Source organism: Sitophilus oryzae, unplaced genomic scaffold (assembly GCF_002938485.1).
Source record: "Sitophilus oryzae breed Bouriz unplaced genomic scaffold, Soryzae_2.0 scaffold_1621_pilon_pilon, whole genome shotgun sequence".
Lineage (NCBI taxonomy): Eukaryota > Metazoa > Arthropoda > Insecta > Coleoptera > Curculionidae > Sitophilus > Sitophilus oryzae.
Window position 1 is genome coordinate 905,270 of NW_022146305.1, and position 24,498 is coordinate 929,767.

Genomic DNA, 24,498 nt, shown 5'->3' on the forward strand with positions numbered 1-24,498 from the left:
TTAAGTATGATGGACCTTAATCAAATTTACCTTTATTTTAATCGTAGAATCTAAAAATAGAATAATATACAGGGGATTTCATTTAAAAAAATACAACTATGATATTTTTTACTTATTTGGGACACTCTGTATCTTGTAAAAATATTTTTAAATTGCAGCTCTAATAGGCCTTCAACAAATCCAATACTTACAATTTGTAAAAATCTAATCGTTTAGCTACAATACTCCGTGTCGTATGTGGTGAACAACCCTGTATAGATATAATATCTTTAAATATCTCAAAAACCAAAGATTTTAAAGGTATTTAACCCTTATAATAAATGCCTTTTTTTGGGCCCAAGAATACAAAAATAAAATAAAATACCGGATGTTCCATAAGAAAAAATATAACTTTGGTATGGATCTTAGTTCTGAAACACCCTGTATATTTCAAAATAATTTTAAATTGTGCACACTGCCTCCCCACGTATACTCATAAAATATTTTGTTTCTACATCTCTTCGTTTTCGTATAATCAACCGAGGCGAACGAGGGCGCCACCTCGAATATTGTCACTTTTTATTTTCTGCTCATTAATTGTGACTCCAATATTTTATTTTTATAAATGATTAAATTACATATATATTTATTTCAGGTATGCTTCAGTGAAAACCAAACTGTATCAACTGATGTCGGTGACATCATTATTGAATGGCAAGAAGCAGTTCCAGAATGTTATGGTAGATCGTCACCAATTTGTCTTGATGAATATTTAAAAACAATTGGACGATATTGCAAAGGGGATGGTAAGTTACATATATTATGCAGATAGTACATATACCGGGTGTTGCATCGTCGAGCGGGACATAGAAAATCCCATGTAAATTTTAATGGGGTCAATTATTGGCTTCCCTAATTATTTTAGAGAATAATTCTATTTAGGTTTATTGAAGAGCACTAAAATCCACATTCAAACGAATAACTTTAGATATTTTTGATTAGCCCGTTTACGAGTTATCGCCGATTTCCTTTTAAATATTTCTCCTTTCTTATGGCCCTGTATTTACTTATGAGCACCAGCCAAGGTAAAAGATAACTGTCAAGTGAAGTTGTCATTTCAGAAATTTATCTATTTAGTGCTTTATTATTATTATTATTAAAAACTCATACCTACATCGAAAATATTAGCCATGAATTACACTACCAAAGAAAAAGTATTGATTATTGATGATTAAATGGTATTATCAAGGAAATAGTTATCAAAAGGTGTCGGACATGTTTGCTGCTCTGTATCCGAATAGACCGATACCTGGAAAATCTACAATCGCAAGGAATATCCAGAGATTTGAGACCAAAGGTACCCTAATAAATAACTGCAGATGTGAAGCAAGGCAGGAACAAAGAGAAGATGCAAGAAATGATACCGACTTGGACGTTTTATTGTGCGTGGAAGAGAACGATAGAAAGACCAGCAAAAGGAAACTTGAGGATGAAATAGGAATAGATCACACTACAGCGTTTCGAATTTTGAAACGACATAAATACTATTCCTTCAAATATGAAAAGCACCAAGAGCTACGAGATGGGGCGAAATACGGCGACAGGCGTTTTATTTTGATATGATGGAAAGAGCAAACACGGATAGGGAATTTTTCAAAAACATATGTTTCACTGACGAATGCACGTTTACCTTAAATAATGAAACCAATGTTCAAAATTATCGATATTGGAACAAAGAAAACCAACACAGGTTTGTCGAAACAAGGACGCAAAATCCACAGAAAGTAAATGTTTGGGCAGGGATATTCGGACACAATATTATCGGGCCATTATTTCTTACGCGAAATTTAAATGCAGAATATTATTTGGAACTACTCGAAAATCATATTTTACCTGCTTTACATGATGCCGCTCGGGAAAATCAGGAAGTTTGGTACCAAATGGATGGCTGCCCGGCACATAGTACCCTGGCTGTTCGGGAATATTTAGACAATAGTTTTAACGGAAACGTTATTGGCTTAAATCATACAGTAAATTGGCTAGCAAGGTCTCCTGATATTTCGCCAAACGATTTCTTTCTCCGGGGCCATTTAAAAAACAGGATATACAAGGATAAAAAATACCCAAATCTAGACGAGTTAAAAAATGCTATTTCTGCCGAATGCAATAGAATTTCAGTTTACCAACTAGCGAATGTAAGAAGAGAATTTTATGATCGTCTGAGTTATTGTTTAGCAGTCGATGGAGGAATATTTGAACATCTTCTTAAATCGTAATGTTCTAACAATTTAATACTACCTAAATTAATAAGTTATTGAATATTGTAATAATACTATAATTAACCTTGTAATTGATTACTTTATTTTACTTTAATTCATATTAATTTGTATTTATAAATACATCTTTAAGATTTCCGATGTAGGAATGAGTTTTCAATAATAATAAAGCACTAAATAGGTAAATTTCTGAAATGACAACTTCATTTGACAGTTATCTTTTACGTTGACTGGTGCTCATAAGTAAATACAGGGCCATAAGAAAGGAGAAATATTTAAAAAGAAATCGGCGATAACTCCTAAACGAGCTAATCAAAAATATCTAAAGTTATTCTTTTGAATGCGGGTTTTAGTGCTCTTCAATAAACCTAAATATAATTATTCTCTAAAATAATTAGGGAAGCCAATAATTGTCCCCATTAAAATTTACATGGGATTTCCTATGTCCCGTCCGACGATGCAACACCCGGTATATGGTAGTACATACTATATTATACAGGAAGTCCAAATAACCCGTGGACATAGAACTACTACGGACACTGAAAAAAATAATTTTTGTGAATGTAATAACATTATTGATCGTTTGGTTACTTAATGCCACAGATTAGTGTGGTAATTTTACCATCTGTTAAAATAGTCAACTTACCAACTTACAGATTATGGATATGTTGAATCCTCTACTAAATTTGACTTTCCTGAAATATAAACCTTGTATTTCTTCCAGGTGAATGGGATGCTGAACCGACATGTTCCAGTTTACAAAAAACATTTATAAATCCTTGCCCACCTGATCTTATATTTACTGGAAAATACTGTTATACGGTAATTAAGGAAACGCCATATCCTCCCAATTGTCCCTATAAGGACACACTAGGATGGAATGAGTATATACATCTGAACTTGGCAGATGACCCTATATGGATGCCAATGAAGAGAGAATTTGATGATGATTATGGCATTGGTGAGATTTTTTTATACTGTAAAAATTCTTAAAAATTATTACTTTTATTTCCAATGTGAGCAAATGAACAACTGCTTTCGGAATTTTAAAGTAATCAACTTAATTTGTTGCGTTAATCCTCGCGAATGCGAACGAATGGTAACGTTCATCCAAGTTCGTCGAAGGATAACGTTCTCAATGGTAACGTAGGTCTATACTGCTTTATATTTTGAATTGGTACACACAGAGAAAATAGTTCTCCTAATAAGAATATAAATCTTCTTTCAAGCAAATAATAAACTTGTATATACGCAAGTAAATGTTAGCTTTGCTCGAAGAAAGAAAATTACTTGAAAAATATTAATCGAAAAAGAATATAATATACTTTTTTAAAGTAAAAAACTGTTTATTTGTTTTAAATATGTAATATATATTTCATCAAAGAATGAATATATCTTAATATGATCATAAATTAGATTTCCAAGAAGATTAAATGTTACTTAAATCACGTGAACAAGCTTGATCGTAGAATATTTCTCACTTGAATCAAAATGTTGTTTTATTTGTGTAAATATTTTTTTTACTCAGCTGAAGTATCCACTCATTTCCATCAAATATGTAATATACTTTGTTGGAGTTCATTTTATTCTCAAGATAAGAGCAAAAAAAAACACTAAATCACCACAATACACCAAAACACTTTTACTTTTACACTGGACGCGCGTTTCGCTAACCATGTTAGCATCATCAGCAGATGATTATAAACTCATATTTGGAAATTTATTTTTTTTTAATTTATTTATTTCTCATATTTGAGTTTATAATCATCTGCTGATGATGCTAATATGGTTAGCGAAACGCGCGTCCAGTGTAAAAGTAAAAGTATTTAACGGCATCACAGACCTACGTCCAACGAACATAATTACCACATTACGGAAAAAATACTAAATACAATAATAATTATTTTGTCCACATGTTTCAATACAGGCTGGTCCGATCTATATTCTGGAAACTTCAACAGCATATTCTGCACGTAAAAATAAGTAAAAAAGTTCGTATAAATATACAAGCCCTAACAACTATATGTTGGAACAAGGTCTTTTTTTGCAATAAAAATAGTAATTTGTTAAAACGACTCAATTTATTTTGTTTATTATTCTAAATTCAAACATTACAATATGATCTAGACAATTTTACTATATTTTTATAGCTTTGCAAATAAATCACTTTTGATAATAGCTTATTTTGACAAGTTCCAGCCAAATTTGATGACAATTATATATTGGGACAGCACAACAAGAAATTTGTTTAATACGGAGTTACATCACCTTTCGCCTTAACAACTGCCTGAACTCTTAATGACATTGTATTTACCAAAGATTGGCACATTTGAGGAGAAAAATTATCCCAAATTTCCTGCAGTTTTGTCCGCAAATCAAAAATTGTTCGTTGAGGGTGGTTTCTTAAATATTGCTTCATTTTATGCCACACAGTTTCTATAACATTGAGGTCCGGACTACTTGAAGAATGGGATAGAACTTTTATATTATTATTACCGAACCAATTTTTAGTTGATCTTGCCGAATGGCACGATGCTCCATCTTGTTGGAAAATATAGTCTTCGTTTGGAAACAGTTCTTGAGCACTAGGCAAAAGTGAGGTCTCAAGAATATGTTGATCTTTTTGGGCGTTAACAGTGCCATCTATAAAATTTAATTTGCCTAAACCTCTTGCTGACATGCAACCCCAAACCAGAATCCCCTTAGGAAATTTAACAACCCTCTTTAAGCAATCTTTATGAAAGCTTTATTTCGTATTATTCGTTTTCGATGATCTTCAACGCAAACATCAAATTTAGACTCATCGCTAAATATGACCTTATTCCAATCATTTTGTGTCCACGATAATTTAGATTTTGCCCAATTGTAGCGATTTTTCTTTTGAATTTCTGTCAGTAGCGGTTTTCCTTTGGCCTAAATAAGAATTTGTATCAATAATCTTCAGGTAATTGAGTATCCACACAAAATAAAGTTTACCTTCTAAAACCCCAGACCGCATTTGTGGATATATTTTCGGCAACATTCTCTTGATATATTTAAACCAGTTACAGTATTCCATTTATCTGTTACTTCGCGAAGAGTACTTCTTCTCGCAGACTTGCAAATTTTTACTAAATTTCGTAAATCTCTCTGGGATACAAACTTTTGGCCTTCCCGAACTTTTACCTCTAACGTGGTAGATAGACCGTGGTTTTTGGGATACTTAAATCATCAGAAATTGTTCGAATTGTTTTTCCCGTACTGTATTGACGAATGATAATTTCGCGTAGTTTTTGATTTGTAGCTTTTCCACGGACCATTACTTTGGATTAAAGTAACAAAATTGAAAATTAAAAAAAATAAAATTTCTTACAGTAAATCTCACTACTCAAAGTATCGAGTCACTTACAAGCTGTCAATGCTGAAGTAAACAGTTTGCGACATTTGTGACGTTTATAGCAAAGCCGCCTATGATGATATTAATTATTTAAAAATACTTGTCCCAACATTTAGTTGTCAGCAAATTTGTCCTTTTATGAACAAAATCCGCTACTGTAAATATGGATTGATTTACAAATTCATAAAAATATTGTCAAGTTGTTTAGGATCTATGGATATATTGTTGTGCTGAATATAATCAGATTAAATAAATCAAAAAAACAGAGTCGGATTTGAAATTATTTTAAATAACAATTAAATATCTTTTTTTTATTGTTTTATCAAAAACAAAAAAAAAGTATCAAGTGTGGCATATCATTGTACTCAGGAGACCGAGGTCTTTTAAAATCTGAAATAAAAAATGCAGGTCCGTATTTAAAAAAAATAATTTGGCCTCTGCATCTCACAAATTATAAGCTGATTTGAAAATCCAAAAATACCATCAAATAGCCCTAATAAAGTGGCTATGAGAATGTGTAATTAGTTTTTTGATTTTCTAAAAAATAACGACAGGAAAAAATAAAATTGATTTTCCAAAAAATCCGTTTTTTCCAAAAAACTCAGCAATTCTTGAAATTTCCAAAACTTTTTTGATGGCATCTTGGTGAACATTCTAAAGCGAAAGTTTGCCCCAATTTAATCATGTTCGAATCTATTACGCTTACCGAGATACCAATGCTCGTACCGCGAATTTGTAGCACCCTGTATACCTACATATTACTAACTTTTCGTCCGTACTTGTATAAAACTACTGAGTAAAAAAAATACGTTCACGATGTTTTTTACGTAAAAAAGGTGTATCAAAAGGGTAAAACTGGCTACGAGTAATGGTTCTCGAGATATTTTGAAAAACGAAATAAAAGTGAAATTTCTACACCCTGTATCTCCGAAACTAAGCATTTTAGGACGTACATTTATACGAACTTTTTTACTTATTTTTATCTGGAGAATATGCTGCCGAAGTTTCCGGAATGCCGTTCGAACCACCTTGTATATTTTCTAAAACAGAATATAATTATTTTCAGATTTAATTCGTTTTACCGAACTAACTGACCACTACAAGGTTCCGTTTTCTATATGCACAGATATATGCCGTACGCTTTTCTTTTCTGGTAATTTGCTTGACAACAATTGTTTAATTTATTACAATAGTACCCACGTGGAAGCTGTGCCATGCAATTCTACGCATTCGGCGGTATGCCTCTACGAGATTTTACATCAGAGAAATACGACATTTTGTTCGCAAACTCAAACCAATTGCCTCCAAAGCGACTATGACACCAGCTCTAAATGTTTTTGTACAGGTACGAAAATTTTTCTTCAATTTAAAAGAAATAATTATTGTAATATAGAAGGTGATTTAAAAAACATGTGTAATTTCTCGTGGGGAGACTTCTTCCCAAGTAAAAATAGAATGTATTTTTTAAAAATTGGCAGTTAAAATTTTTCTTTTTCGATTTTTGAGGGTAATATTTACTATAAGTTTAATGCTAAAAAAGAGTGGACATATTCACAGGAATATTTTTCTAAAAAAAAACTCTGCGTCGCTGATGTTTTTTTTTCGTCTTATTACAGTGGTGTATAGTGTTGTACAAGACAAGAATTCTTGTCTTGAAAATCAATTTCTTGTCTTGTCTTGAAATTCACGACAAGAAATTTTCAAAGTCTTGTCTTGCAGATTTCTTGAATGGCAAAGTCTTGTCTTGTCTTGCAAGACTCTTGAAATTTCTTGTCTTAAAAAATTTTACATTCTAACAAAAAGGTAATAATATTTCTATATTTTATTTCATAGAAAACGTCGTATACAAAATGTAATACGGAAAAATGAACAACAACAACGATGCTAATTTTAGTAAAAAAAATCTTAACGGACCGTAAACGAACTACGTCAACTCGCCCGTTTGACGGAACAGGAGCCATTACCAAATAAAAGCTGTTAATTCTTGTTAGTTTATTATGTTCTATTTTGGTTACCCCTTTGTTACTTTTATTTTTTATGGTATTTATTTTATTTTTTTATTATGGAAGATTGGTTGGAAATGTTTGGACACAGGGTGTACGGGGAGGTCATGCTAGAGTGTACTATTTGCGCTGTTTGATACTACTTTTTGTTCGCGGAGCAATTTCGTGCATGAAAAGTAGTACCAAATAGCGCAAATAGCGTGCTCCACGAACCCACCATTAGTTTCAACTACCGTTAGTTTTTTTTATAATACCATTATACCAATCTGTGTGCCAAAATTGAGCTTCTTACGTTGAGTGGTTTGAGCAGGATCGTGATTAATCAGTATGTCAGTAATTTAAAGATTTTATATCTTAGTATAGATTTAAAAAACAAATGAATATTTGTTAATTTTTTAATGACTAGCAGCGCCTCTAGTGTTTGTTCGCACGGATATATTTTACTTCCAGTCATTGTCATTGTAGAAAATGTTCTAAAGGGGGATGTTTTAGTAGGTCATTGTCATTGACCATGATATGGCCGAAGACCGCGGTTTGGATTCCGCGTAAACAAAGTAGGCCTCGTTCAGATTAGCCTCTAGCGGCAAAAAGGAGGCGGTAACTTCAAATACTTTACTTAGCTGTAGCTAGGAAACAAAGCAGAATCGAACCTATGATAATAAATAAAAATTAATTTTATTTTTACGTGAGTAATCTCCCCACGAGAAATTATGGCACTTAATTGTTTTGTATTGTGCTGTAATATTGCTTTAATATTTGCAGGGACTGACAGCTCTGAAAAAATAGACCCGATAGAGTTAATTGAACTTTTGCAGCCTTTTCAAAGTTTACTGTACGAAGACGTTTCAAACGATTGTCGTTTCGGATTGGAAAACTCCGATGATTCTTTTCCGGTTTGGGCCAGGTCAAATATTCCTATTAATTATACCAGATGGACCAGTAAACGTGATATTAATTTCGATCATTCTTACGGTATAATATCAACCGGAGGTTGGTCTCTAACCGAATCTGAAGATGTAGATCCCTATTGCATTATTTACCAGAAAGATCCAGTTTCCGAAAATGGAACGCTGACTTTAGCGTTCGAAGACAATATTTTTAAATTGAACATTACCAAACCAAAGTATTTTAAATTTGATAAAGAATTGAAACCTTTAATTTACTGTTTTACCGATGTTTACGCCAAAAGCATCGTTTACAAAATAACAGACATGTTTGTTTCCGAAAGCTTGGAGGAGACTATGTTTTACGGATTCTACGAACTGGATATTTCTCTGATTGGACCCGGATATTACTGGTGCGAAGGGTTTCTGTATCCAGGTTTAACAAAGGTTTCGTCAAATAAATTGTTCGTCCAGAAGGAATACAGGGGAGAGTACGTGGTCATTCTAAAATTAAAAAATTACGTTGAAAAGTTATCGTTTTATCCACTGACTCGCGAGAATATTGAAATGCTTCAAAACCATTTCCAAAACGAAATGCCTTACAATTCATCATTCTATCCGAGAATATTTAAAATTAATGCCCTGGATGGTAACGATATGACTTTAACGTTTCATCTGTCCTCTGCGGATTCTCGCAATGATCAAGACGAATATAAAACATTAAAAAATATATCACAATCCCAAACCACCTTCGAATTCGTCGAATTTCGAAGCGTTAGTTACTGTTATACCGATGTGACAAACCAGTATGGACAAGATATTTATTGGAATATCACGGTTACAGACCAATCCAAAAACCCGGCGGGTGGATTCTGTGTGACTGACGATGGTGTTATTCTTCAACGATATTGCGTTGGGAATTTTATTGATGGATACCGGTGGACGGAGATTGGAAAATGCAAATTTTATTCGGAATCGGATGTGTCAAATACTCTTATCGAGTTAACTACTTCTGAAGAGAAGACGTCATTAGTAAATAACCTTAGTGACGTACTAAAGTTAACTGAACAATACGCCAAGTTCTATACTATCGATGTGCTGATGTTAGCTAACTATACAAAAGCGATAGCAAGTCAGAAACCGGATTTGGAGAAAGTAACTGGTGAGTAAACAGCCAATATATTATTTAAAAAATCTTCTTGAAAAATCTTCACAAAAATAAAGGGCAACTATATCAGAAATATAGTGAAGTGAAGCATCTATACCCTTAAATGTTCGAATTAAAGAACATAAAGATTATTTAAGAAAGGGAGATTTTCACAAATCCAAGATTTGTCAGCATTCATGGAACACAGGGCACAGAATAAATTTTAATAACGTCAAAATTATAATGAAAGAAGCGATAGCCCCTAAAAGAAAAATAAAAGAGGCTTTTTTTAAACAATCTAATAAAAATAAATGTATTGTTCATGCATCTGTAGATGTTAGTAATGTATGGCAATCGCTTTTTTGATTTTATAGAACATAACATACGTAAAAATTAAAAATAATCATACAGAAAGTTTGGGGCTTTTTGGTTTTAACTTATTAAGTAATTGTTATCTGGTAGTAATTGTTAATTTTGAATTTTAACTTGGGTATTGATATAAAGTCATTTTAATAGAACGTCAACGGTTTTTTTGTAGACGTATCCGTTTTAAAAAACTAAAGTGTTCTCGAATAGTTGAATTTAAATATTTTAAATAGTTTTTTTTCTTTATTCTTTGTATTTTTTTGCTTCCGACGACGGAAAGAGGTAAACTTTGCGAAACGTTAAGCATTTTTTTGTTCGTTAGGCAATTTTGTATATCTGTAAACCTAACTTCGGACAAGTAGTTTCCGTTTGGCATTAACGCAGAAGTGTTTACAAAAAATAACTATTTTATTTTGTAGATTTTCTTGCAGTGGCGAAATACCATATAGGATATTTTGGAGAGATAATTATTTATCTGTTACACTGTAAATAGTTGAATAACATTATATCCCAATTCTTTCAATCAACGATATTATATTTATTTAGTGTTTAGGATATTTTCATAAACCTTCTTGATACTTCTTTCACTACGTCAAATGTTAGAACAACAAATTTTCTTAAAACCGGCTAAATTTAAACTATTTTTCTTTTCAGGTATAATAAGTAATATAATGAAAATTTCCCAGCCAGTCTTGTACAGTGCTCAACAGAACTTTAAGGCTACCGATACCATCCTATTAGCCCTCGATGACATCTTAATAAGTTCGACGATAGATATCAGCGGTATGAAAGAATGGAAAAATGACAACTTGAGAGTTATAATCATAAATATAGAAGCCAACGATTTTTACGGAATATTTGTGAAGAACTGTTCTACCGATTTAAGCCAGTGCGAGATATACAACATATGCGGTACTCCTATTACCCAAAGCTCCTTTCCCGATGACCTATACGCCGCGGTATACATTTCCGAAAGTCTTCAGCAACAAATTTTGGCATATGCCAAAAGTAACGACAGTTATATTCCGAAAATTGCGATCACAATTTATTACGGAACTCAGTTATTTGTAGAGCAGGGAGCACCAAAACATTCTGACTTGGTTTTTGGGGTGTTACTACCTGATTTTCCAGAGGAATTTCAAGGTCCTTTGACGATATATTACTATACTAATACCAGGCAAATTTCATTTGACTATAATTGCTCCTACTGGAAATTTAACAAGACGGTTGAAAGTTCCTGGCAAGTTGAGGACTCCGATAATGAAAATACTGCTATATTGTGCAATTTTTATCACTTAACGCATTTTGCTGTACCAATTACTACCAGTAACAGTTATACAAAACTTCCGCCAGTTAACTACAGTACTCATAAAATCTATGAGAAAGCTGTGGTTAATACAATAATTGATATTAATCCAATAAGTAATACACTTGCCTTCTCAAATCTGCTTACTGGCATTAAACAGAATATTGAATATACCGATGGGTACTGCTTTAATAATTTTAAGATGCATGAAATTAATTATCCTACAGATAACTCTGTATGTTTTTTGAATACTTGCCACAGTGTATCAGCTTGTGAACTACCCAATATATTTAACTATTTTTGTTGGAATAAAAACTGGACAGTGAAAGATATTGAACTTTTAGCAACAACTCTACACGACCATATTTTTATTATTGATGCACCAGCACTCGAGATTTTATCAGAAATATTAGATTATATAATGAAATCGCACAAAGACGTAATAAAACAAGCCCAATTATTGTATAGATCTGCAGACAAAATACTGAACTCGTTAGATCAAATTTTAATTAATATAAATGAAAACGTAGAAATTTCAGAAGAAACTTTAACTTTATTGGTAGTTTCTAAAGAGCATTCCGTTTATTTTGAGGGATTTTATATAACAAAGGAGCACAAAATACAAGTCTTGTATAAGAACCAGAATAAATATAAGAAGTCAGATAATATAGTTAGCTTAATGTTTAGTTCTGAATTGTTACAACACATCAGAGAATTTCCAACAAGTTTAGCCTTCGCTGTGTTTTACGATGATTCGTTTTTTTTTGCCCCAGGACATACTGTTGTAGAGAATGTTATAGTTGATGTTTTATTTCAACATTTAAAATTCCCTTTAAAAGGTAGTATTATAATAAATTATTTCTCTAAATTACAATACAAAGAAAGGATTGATTGTTCTTATTGGAACTATCTCGTTGATGACAACGTTTTAATTCCCGGTCAATGGAAAAAGGAGTTTGAATTTAACGAGCATATTAGTTCTTGTAGGTTTCAGCATGCTACCCATTTTGCTTTGGTAGTAACAACCAACAACATCACAACTGATTTGGAAAATATCCTAAATTCTAATTTGACCAGTTTAGAAAAAATCAATGCAGTACAGCAGATCACTGATTCGAGCGTTCAAAATCTAGTTCCAGTCGATGTATCGCTAATTTCGCAGATTATGTTTGACTCTTTATCAGAAGGTACGTTCACGACCATCGCGTCGAGAATTATCAGCAACTTATTTAATGTTTCTAGAGATATACTTCGTCAGTCTCAAATAAGTTATTCAGCGACAGATATCATACTACATAGCATCGATGAAATGGCTAAACATTTAGACACTGCCTTCATAAATAACAAAAACTTCTCTCTGGTTGTTAAAAATATGCAGGACCGAGAAGTTAAGGGGATATTTATTTCGAATTGTTTGAATGACGTATGTGATATCGATTTTTTAGACGTATCTGTTAATATAAGTGATTACGCTGCCAACGATTCGATATCGGCCATGGTACTCTTCAGCGATGATTTGGTCTATCAAATCAATAACAGTGCAGACTCGAGGATTATAGTATCTCTATACCACAATGACGATTTGTTTAATGAGAATAATGATGATGAACGAACGACTTCCAAGATATTTGGAATTATTTTTCCTGGCCTTGACGAGGCCTTAGAAGGTCCGGTTTCTTTGATTTATAATACCGGAATAAATAAAACTAGTAATAATTCGTGTGCATATTGGCATTACAATGTTAGCTCTAAGTTAGCTGGGCAATGGCAAGACGATGCCGAAAAGCAACACCTTCAAAATATGACAATATGTAGTTATACGCACGTCACGCACTTTGGGTTGTTATTGGCTAACACCGATGAATATTCTGATGATACAGTGTTGGATATTATCACCGATATTGGGTGTATTTCGTCGCTTATTGGAATAATAATGATTTTATTTACCGCAGCTATTTTTAGGCGGTGGCGTCAGAATACCGGGAATATTATCCTTATCAACTTTTCAATTGCTATATCCTTAAAGATCATTATGTTATATGTTAGCGAGTTTGTACGAAGTACATCGGGCGGAACCGTTTGCATTATATCAGGTGCACTTTTGCATTATTCTATTTTATCCGAATGCGCCTGGATGCTCACCATCGCTATTTTGCAGTTCAAAAGGTTTGTCGAAGTGCTTGGAGGCCCCCCAAAATACGTACTGCTTAAAGCTTTAGTTTGCGGTTGGGTATTTCCCATAATACCGGTAGTATGCGTCGTCCTAATAGATTCAGATAGCTACGCAGTTGGAAAAACTGGATTATGTTATCCATCCGACTTAGGAATGTACTTAGGTGTCTGGTTACCGGTTGCCATAATCGTGTGCATCAACAGTGTTATATTCGTTTTCATTCTCTACAACGTGTTTCATAAAAAAACCGAATATATCGATACAGTAAATCACGAAATTCTGTTTCAATGGAGACTGGCACTACTGTTATTTTTCATGCTGGGTTTGACGTGGCTCTTTGGATTTTTGGGTCAGATAAAAAATGACGCCCTCTTCACTTACGTCTTTTGTATTACCGCTTCGTTGCAAGGGTTTGTAATGTTTCTATTTTTTATCGTGTTTAATAAAAGCACCCGACTGTTGTATCTGCACTCTGCTAAGCACTGGTTCTATTCGAAAGGAATATTTAAAGTTGGGAACGAAAAGTTACATAGTAAGTATTGATTAATAGAAATTGCGCGAAATTATTTTCAAGTAGTACCTCTGGGGCGGGGGGGGGGGCACCCCCGGGCACCCCTGTAGTTACGCTAATGTCTTATTTACATCAAATTCTTATTATATGAAACTGATGTTTTGAAACCTATTATCATGTGTTTCAATATTTCTATTACTGCGTTGATATAACAGATGTCTAATATTGCTACTTTCTATTGTCAAATTTGTTTGATATAATCGTACATCAGCAACCGTTTAATTTATATTATGTATTTTTCTATCAATTTGTGTTTGATTAGATATTGAGCATGTCGACAACCGAATTTAATCTAAATGTAATCATAGCGGAAAAAATATTAATTATTACTTATTTCACTGAGAATTATGTTTACTAAACACGTGAAACAAAAGCTTCGATGTATATTAAAAGCTTTGTACGTGATGAATTGTGTGCCGTTTTTAGATGATTATTCAGTAGTATTGTTGCTACAAAGATTTACACTTAATTTCTGCAAAAATGTATATGGTACTTTTATTAACTTTTTTATTTATCTATACTAATATAAAAAATCCTTAAGCGACTGACTCACTGATTAATCACGATCCTGCTCAAACCACTCAACGTAAGAAGCTCAATTTTGGCATACAAGTTGATTCTAGGGTATAGAGGTTCGATAAGAAAGGATTTTTCGAAATTCCAGTTCCAATGGGGTGAAACTACTCCTCAAATATTACAATATTTTTTATTTAAAAAACGGCCAAGTTTCCGAAAAAACGCTTAAACACGTATATTTTATTTCGTTTTTTACATATTTTAAGATTTTTTAAAAACGTATACAGGGTGCTTCGAAAAATCTGGTCATTGATTAATCACGATCCTGCTTAAAGCGCTTGACGTAAAAAGCTGATTTTTGGAAAACAGATTGACTTTAGGGTGTAGAGGTTCGATAAGAAGGGATTTTTCGAAACTCGAAGTCTAAGGGGGTGAAACTATCCCTCAAATATTAAAATATTTTTTATTTAAAAATCGTTTTTCGGAAAAACTCTTAAACACGTATCTTTTATTTTGTGGTTTTACATATTTTAAGATTTTTATAATTTTATACAGGGTGTTTTATAAAATATGACCATTGAGTAATCACGATTCTGCTTAAACTGCTTGACGTTTAAACTGAATTGGTAAACGGATTAACTGTGGGGTGTAGAGGTTCGATAAGGAGGGGTTTCTCGAATCTCAAATTCCAAGAGGGTGAAAACGCCCCTCAAATATTACAATATTTGTTATTTAAAAAACGTCTTTGGGGAAAACGCTTGGACAAGCATAATTTATTTGGTTTTTTACATATTTTGAAATTTTTTTAAAAATCATACAGGGTGTTCCAAAAAATTGGGCAATTGATTAACCACGATTCTGCTTAAACTGCTTGACGTAAAAAGCTTATTTTTGGCAAACGGATTTTTCGAAAGTCAAATTCCAACGAGATGAAACTACCCCTCAAATATTACGAAGTTATATAATAATATCGCCATATTGTTTTTTCATGCTGACATAAATGTGAGAAAATTTTATCCAGTTTGTATGTTAATGGAAATTCTTGCTTTGCTTTATCATCACCATTACAACTGATTAAAGGTAAGCGCGCATTTATTCGCATCGGACGGACGTATCGGACACACGGAACGGACGAAAATTATTATTTGCCTTATTTTAAATGAGACAACGCACATACATACGTATCGGACGCATCGTAGACACGGAAATCCGTTCAGAATTATTAGGAAAGAATTAAATCCGTATATACGATGCCTGCGGATGACGTCGTTCGTAAATTCGATGAAATGCGCGATGTAAAAAGAAATCGACTTGCAGAATTTGATTTGTTTTTAACGTTATTTTGAGCAGGTGCCTAAAAGAGTGAAAATGGATGACGGACTATTAATTTCTTTAGTGCAACAATAAAATGAACTTTATAATTTGAAAAACAAAGAGTACAGTAATCAGCAAGGTCGCCAAAATATATGGGAGGAAATTGGGCAGATAATGAAACAACAAGGGACGTAGACGGAATATAATAGAATAAATCTTTAACATATAGGTATATTTAAACAGCAGAAAAATCAGTTTAACATCTTTTTAAAAATACTGTTCATATTTACATCATGGACCCAAATTCGTTTTTTTTTCTTGTTCCTTTGCTCTTCCTCTTAAAAGGCATATGCAATTGCAAATAATAATTCTTCATCAGAAATACTACTCATTTTAAATTTGGGAAGCAAATGTGAAAAACAAAAGTTTCGTATTAGCCCGCTTCGAGGATTGCACTAAAATGAAAATGCGGGAAGAAAATCCGAATATAATATGCGATGATAACAAGTATATTGCGATTCGTCCGATGCGTCCGTTGCGTCCGGTGCGAACAAATGCGAGTTTACCTTAATTCGACGCGAACGAAGTCGCGGGTACACGCTAGTTTACTATAAAAACTTCTGTTAACGAAGAAAGAACTCTCGTATTTTTAACCCAAGGCAATTTAATAAAATTACAGCTTTTGAGTCGATTGACGTATCGATCAATAAGTATATATTACTAAATTTGGCAACGACAAAGCCACTAAATTGACAAACGAAAGTAAAAGTAAGCCCGAAAGGTTTGTTTTTAATTGCTCTCACGAATTGTGTCAATGCGCTTTCATAAGGCAATAACTTTAGTTATTGTCTTTGCATGTTCCGGAATAATATATGAGACAATGGCATTTTGCTAACAGAAATTGTTGACCGTGTTTCGTAATACGTAATATAATATTTTCTCTATAGTATTTTAACTGATAGTATAGTTCAATCCTAGAACACCCCTATGAGGTTTTTTCGCGAAAAAAAAAATTTGAATATTCAAAATTTTTTGAAATTTTTTTTAGTTAAAAAACATAATTAGCTAAATAGTTTCAGATGATTGGGTCCGGTGAACTATCCTGACACACGATTTTTGCATTTTTCTTTTTTTTTATCAAAAAGAAACCATTTTTAGTAGTAGTTTTAAATAAAAATAAATGGAGATTATGTACAGGGTAGGTCAAATTCGACGCTTTTAAATGGAAACACCCTTTTCTATAGGAGATAGACGAAAACTAATATCGGTGTCTGGAGCTCAATTTTCATCAAAAACATGATGGTGAAAACCGCACATCAATATCTGTTACCGTTTCGGAGTTACGGGGTGTTTTTCAAAACTGTGCATTTTTAACAAATCGCTGTAACTTTTTTGCTATGGAAGATTTTGTATTTCTATGAAAACATTTCCAAAGCACCTTTTTACGTAGAATTTAATGGTTTAAGTATAATTTTTTTAAAATTAATAATTCAAGAGTCATCAACAGCAAAATTGATTCTTTATTTGGGACACTCTCTATATTTTTAATTAACTGAAAAGGATTTAAAATTATCTTTCCAAAAATATAGCACACTTGATATTTTGTTATAATCCCTTTCGAAATACAGAATTTTTAAAAGTTCACCACTTTTAACTAGTAGGCTTTGGACCCCTTATTGATGATATGCCCTTAATGGAACTAGAAAACATATTTTTCCAGCAAGACGACGCACCGCCTCTGAACGCTGAAGTTATCAGCAAATTTTTGCAGCCAATTTCAAGTATAATTGAGTAGCTAACCAAGATCCCAGCCGTTGGCCGTCGAGGCCGCCTGATTTAGTGCCCATGAATCTAATCCTATGGATATATTTGCGGAAGAATAAAGGTTCCTTATTTATTCTTCCGTATAATCTAGACAAGAATTAGAAATACTTAGCAGTTATGAGAAGGTATCTTTCACCCCCACTGAGATGAATTCAGCGAGAAATGTTCAAAAACTGCCCCGTCTGTCCATTACAGAAGACGGTCGATATGTAGATCTGTCGAACACCTGTAGCAAAATCTCATGTCTTGGTTTGCTATTTATTTTTATTGTTATTAGATATAGTTTAAATGTGTTGATGTTGGGTACATATATTTTAAATTGTTATAAAATTCTGCATCTCTCATAGCAAATATTATTTTCGTTTTAATTGATGCTCACAGCTAGAATTTTTTTGCATTACAGTTAGCAAAAAAGTTACAGCGATTTGTTAAAAATGCATATTTTTGAACAACACCCCGTAACTCCGAAACGGTAACAGATATTGATGTGCGGTTTTCACCATCATGTTTTTGACAAAAATTGAGCTCCAGACACCGATATTAGTTTTTGTCTATCTCCTATAGGAAAGGGTGTTTCTATTTAAAAGCGTCGAATTTGACCCACCCTGTACAGAATTTTAAAATATTTTATTTTAATTTTAGTAGTTTTTGACACATATTTTTTGACGTTATGGAGAATTTTAACACTTGATTTAACATGACAGCGACAAAAGGAAAAGCAATGTTGCCAGTTCCACTGAATTTTCTTTTTCTGTTTTCTATTTTTAATAATAAAAATGCGTTGGTAATGTGTGAATGGGAAAACTAAAAAAACAACAGAAGAGTGATCAGTCAAACAGATAAAAAGAAAAAAAAACAGCCAAACCTAATACAAAAAAACACGCTTACAGCGTGTTTTCATTTCCACATAGGTATAGACATTTTTTAAGATCTATTTTCTGACCTATTAAAACGTTGACTCACCCTGTACAAAATTGTACGACCGACTGACTGTCTGAAGAGTAAATAGGCCAGCGGCATGCCGAGCAATTGAATAAGAATGCCGAGAACGATGCGAACCACTTTTCTCTAAATCGCCGCGGGACAAAAGAAGAGTAAAATCTTGAGCGCATTTTTCCACAAGACAATTTTAGTTAAGCCTGCAGCGGCACCTGTTTAGTTCCGGCAAAGAATTTATAATAATCTGACTTATTACCCACCTTTTTCACTTTATCTATAATGAATCACATATAAATGACTGAAGAATGTTAAAGATATTTTTATGCATTCTTTTTTAGATATGTGGTATCGAGTAATTAATTATATGATATGTGTCCTACTTTTAAAATCAAAGGAAAAATAAATAATGATTTCTATCTTTGGGGCGGGTTCATTTCTTGGAAAAAAGATAGGTTTGATAAGTTCAAAAATTCTCATTGGTTCAATCCTCACGTTTTTACATCTTGTATCACCACTTTTACAGTAATCATTACTTGAACAAGTCAAATATAAATTTCCTTTATGGCACAAGGATTACTTTTATTTCATAGTATGTTATACAGAGTGAATTGTATAATTAAGGAAGTTTTAATTCATTTTAAAATATGATTCTTGTTTTTCAAAAATGTTCTTCTTCTCTTCTTCTTTCTCAGCCTGGTTCCATCCAGTGTTGGATGGAACCAGGTTGGCCTCTTCTAGGTTTTTCCATGCTTCTCGATCTCTAGCCAATCTTATTCATTGTATGTGGGTGTTCCGTATTTTTTCCCTAATGGTGACTCCCAACATAATTCTTCATGATGGCTCTTTGTGCTACTTGTAGTTGTTCTGCTGTTTTTCGGGTAATTGCCATAGTCTCTAAGTCATACGTAAGCACAGGTAGAATGCAGCTGTCGTAAGCCTTTTTCTTTAGGTTGATGGGCACCTTTTTATCCTTGAAAATATCGCTCGTATTTCCAAATGCTACCCATGCCAAATGGATCTTGCGTTTGATCTCCGTGTTTTGGTTCTCCTTACCCAGCTTGATTTTATGACCTAAATATATTATATATAATGGTCTACGTTTTCAATAATAACGGTAATGTTATGGATATTGTTGCTCATTATCTTGGTCTTCTTCAAGTTCATTTTAAGACCAATTTTCTGGAATTGATCATTTAGTTCCTTAGTTCCAAGGCAGACTGCAACTTTTTTATAAACCATTGACACTACTTTCTTGTAAATTTAATCTGCTACATGTGTTGCCATATGATCAAGATACTTACTATGTTTTTCAACCTAAAATTCAAAAATTTTCAAAAAAAAATTTAAAATATTTCAATTTTTTGTTTGTTAAAAAAAACCTGACGACTAAGTGAGACCGAGAGAGAGACTCACCCTGTATAATAATATATGTATTTAAATGATAGTAGTTATAAAGAAACTATGGCCATTAAGAATTTTATTATGTACTAGCGTGTACCAGCGACTTCGTTCGCGTCGAATTAATCATTTGTAATGGTGATGATAAAGCAAACCAAGAATTTCCATTAACATACAAACTGGATAAAATTTTCTCACATTTATGTCAGCATGAGAAAAAACAATATGACGATATTATTATATAACTTGGTAATATTTGAGGGATAGTTTCATCTCGTTGGAGTTTGACTTTCGAAAAATCCGTCAAGCAGTTTAAGCAGAATCGTGGTTAAGAAATTACCCAACTTTTTGGAACACCCTGTATGAAAACCAAATAAATTATGCTTGTCCAAGCGTTTTCCCGAAAGACTAACCGTTTTTTAAATAACAAATATTGTAATATTTGAGGGGCGTTTTCACTCTCTTGGAATTTGAGATTCGAGAAACCCCTCCTTATCGAACCTCTACACCCCACAGTCAATCCGTTTATCAAAAATCAGCTTCAAACGTCAAGCAGTTTAAGCAGAATCGTGATTACTCAACGGTCATATTTTATGAAACACCCTGTATAAATTTATAAAAAATCTTAAAATATGTAAAACAACAAAATAAAATATACGTGTTTAAGAGTTTTTTCCGAAAAACTTACCGGTTTTTAAATAAAAAATATTTTAATATTTGAGGGATAGTTTCACCCCCTTAGAATTCGAGTTTCGAAAAATCCCTTCTTATCGAACCTCTACACCCTAAAGTCAATCTGTTTTCCAAAAATCAGCTTTTTACGTCAAGCGCTTTAAGCAGGATCGTGATTAATCAATGACCAGATTTTTCGAAACACCCTGTATACATTTTTAAAAAATCTTAAAATATGTAAAAAAACATAATAAAATATACGTGTTTAAGCGTTTTTTCGGAAACTTGACCGTTTTTTAAATAAAATATATTGTAATATTTGAGGGGTGGTTTCACCCCATTGGAACTGGAATTTCGAAAAATCCTTTCTTATCGAACCTCTATACCCTAGAATCAACTTGTATGCCAAAATTGAACTTCTTACGTTGAGTGGTTTGAGCAGGATCGTGATTAATCAGTATGTCAGTCACTTAAGGATTTTATGTATTAGTATAGATTATTTACATATATTATTTTATTACAACTTTTACATTACAGTTTAAATGTTATAATAAAAATTATAATCCTAAAAAAATTACCTGTAGTTTTATTATTATTTAAGTATTCTTAAAGCATAGTTTTGTATAAATGATGTAATTGCTAGAAAGCTGGTCTTAAAAATGTTAAGCTCTCTACTCAGAGTGCTTTCTTATGCGTAGAGACAATTAATTATTCAACGCAGATGCATACTTACTAGGTAGAAGGAATAAAGTTTATTGTTGAAGGTTTATTTATTTTACCACATTTTGCTTACACAAGTGTCCTTTGCATATAAATTGCGTAAATTCTCTTGCGTTTCATTAGTTGTATTCAAACATAAAACCACCGTTAATGACTGCATTATGATTTTAAACTCTCTTATGGGTACTTAATTCCTACGCTAAATAAGTTGCTTAAAAAATTTGAAACCCTAAATAAACATTATATAGATACGAAACTTTATGAGATTTTACGCAATTTATTTTCCATGCGACTTATACAGGGCATTTCATTCGGATATACTGTTGCCGATAGTAAAAAAGAACTTTTTTCTACAAACGTGAAAAAATGACAAGGTTCGCGAATCGAGTCGAAATGAATATGACTTTGACCCAAAAGATTGGCGCTTTTCAATAGGGCCAAGAACGACGTTTCTTTGCCCAAAGCATTAACTATCTTTTCATAAGCTTTAAAAAATTACTTTAGAGAATACAAGAATCTATCTGTCCAAAGTATTTCACTCTTGACCCAAAATGAATATGCAAAGAAGATCTTGCTACAAGAACAATAGTCTCTTTGATTCATGCAAAATTTCTTGATTAAAGAGACACTTTTCTTAAACCAATAGCGAATACTATTGACTCAACTAAAATTTATTTTGATCTAAGAGATACATCATATACAGGCATATTACGAGGTATATTATTTTCTGATAAATTTAGGTTTTCCCGGTCTATAGTAAGTAAAGTGATATTAATTTCCTCGATAGTAGTTATTTCTGCTTCTTCACTCCTTGGTATTTTTTGGGGTGGTTCATCACTCTACAAATTACAAAAAAATGTTACATCACGATTAATCAAAGTAAAGCAAATAAATTATTAAAATTATAAGCTTTGGTCACATTTTGAATTTTTTAATACGACGACTTGAAATTCTAAAATTTTTGTAATTTGCTTATTTATTATTCTTATTCTATCTATAGTCACGCATGTATTATCTAAACAGGTGCATTAGGTAAATGTCTCTTACCTTCAAATATAGCAAATAAATGCTCTAATTTCCATTATTTTTCAGAAACTCCTTAAAGAATCCATATATCCTAAAATTTGTCCATAAAAAATGACAAATGCATGCTAATAACGATCACTAATTTATTATACGATATGCGCTTATAAAGCAAATTATGCAAAATTCCAAGTGGAAAATTCCAACCAACAAAACCCGTGCGTACTATGATGAACGACCTATAAAATGCGACATACGACTGATCGGACTGCCGACTGATTGTATATACCGTCCTTCGTCATCGTCTTTGCGTGTCGTTATTATTTTACATCAAAAGAGTATTTAGCTATTGGAAAAATGGCAATGTTTCTTGAATGAAGCACTTCCTAGCGTATTTTTCTTATTATCTTAAAACAAAGTAACTTGCACTTGGTTGAATGAAAATAGATTCAAGAGAAATTTTCGAATTTTTCAAGAGAACCAGTTTTCTTGAGTTAAGAGAGTTTTTCTTCAGGCAAAATATTTTCTTTTACGCTAAAATAAATTCTCTTGCCATTAATTTTTTTTTCAAGAACCATGACGACTTTAGTCCAAGTCTATCTTTTTTATCAGTGAAGTGACACTTTTTTTCACTTTCCCACGTTACCAAGTCACGGTGCGCGAAGTAATGCGCGAAGTGCCGATTTCGCACACTGCATCTAAATTATATGGGATTTTAGAATTTCGATTTTTGGAAAATGAAGAACTAAATCATAACTAATTACAAGAATAAACAAATAACAGATATCAAACTTAACACTAATGCATATTCTAGTTATTATTTACAATATTAACATTAATAGTACAACCAGTACACGAACCAATATTTAATCCCAAACTAGATAGTTCTGACTTTGCTTGAGACACTATCCAATTTTGATGTAGAGGTACTTGATCCCGGTATTGGACACTCTAAAATTTTATTTGATATTTGAATTTTATTGTTGATAGAATCCTCGACCACTGTCGAAGATTTCCATCCTCCCTGGCGCTTCGAACTAAATATTATCACCCCCTGTATTAGCAAGGAGTGTGGCTGAAGTTCTCAGGAAACAATGGCCAGCGTAGGCCTCATAATCTGGTAGCTTCAAGTGTTTTGCTATCATCTAGGCCCAATTACAATGAATCTTGAATCAAACCTGAAAAATAAAATATCGTTACCGGAATACACATAATAATATTAGGTATTTATTATTCACTAATCCAAATTTAGTTCACTTACCTTTGTAGACCGGTGAATCTTGAAACAATACATTAATTTATTACTTGGTCGCATTTCATGCCGACCCTAACATAGGTACCATTGAACGCGAAGCCTATTTCCCATCATTAAACGGCTAAATTGCATCATACAAAATCTCTGCAAATCACGAACAAAGCAACGAAGTTTACTCGTTTGTTTTTCGAAACGGCTTTTTCGCAATTAAATGCATCTAACATTGTTTTACGCGGAATAAATCGGAGCATTTTCCATGGGAGGATTTTTATTGCCCGTTCTCATATTGCCTTATTGCTAAATTAGATCTACCTTCAGTTAGAGTTGCAAATATAGTAGGTGAATTAGGGTATTAGCACAGAATATATTGTATTAGCCACGCAAGCTTGTCCAAACGTTTTCCCGAAAGACTAACCGTTTTTTAAATAACAAACATTTTAATATTTGAGGGGCGTTTTCCCCCTTTTGGAATTTGAGATTCGAGAAACCCCTCCTTATCGAACCTCTACACCCCACAGTCAATCCGTTTGCCAAAAATCAGCTTTAAACGTCAAGCAGTTTAAGAAGAATCGTGATTACCCAAGTAGCAAATTTTATTTTATAAAGGCTGTATAAACAGCTATGTGATAATTTTTATAGGATACCTCAATTCATATAACGTGCTATATGACCGTAATATGATAGCTTTACAACCAAAAAAGGCCCATTTTTATACAACCGTTTAGTAGTATAGAAGTTCTATAAAAAGGGTATACA

At 32.7% G+C, this 24,498-nt stretch overlaps 1 protein-coding gene across 1 annotated transcript; it reads left to right on the forward strand.

Moving 5' to 3' along the window:
- Positions 1–8,770: 8,770 nt before the first annotated feature.
- Positions 8,771–14,115, forward strand: LOC115880297. The gene is made up of 2 exons (XM_030897481.1): positions 8,771–9,680; positions 10,686–14,115. The coding sequence occupies exons 1-2, from the start codon at positions 8,846–8,848 to the stop codon at positions 14,051–14,053; spliced, it is 4,203 nt and encodes a 1,400-aa protein (XP_030753341.1). The 5' UTR covers positions 8,771–8,845; the 3' UTR covers positions 14,054–14,115.
- The last annotated feature ends 10,383 nt before the right edge of the window (positions 14,116–24,498 follow it).

Bases quoted from the DNA above. Each gene is read 5' to 3' on its own strand.
- LOC115880297 (XM_030897481.1), top strand. From the start codon at position 8,846: ATGTTTGTTTCCGAAAGCTTGGAGGAGACTATGTTTTACGGATTCTAC. The intron at 9,681-10,685 runs GTGAGTAAACAG...TTTTCTTTTCAG, and splicing joins GGATTTGGAGAAAGTAACTG to GTATAATAAGTAATATAATG.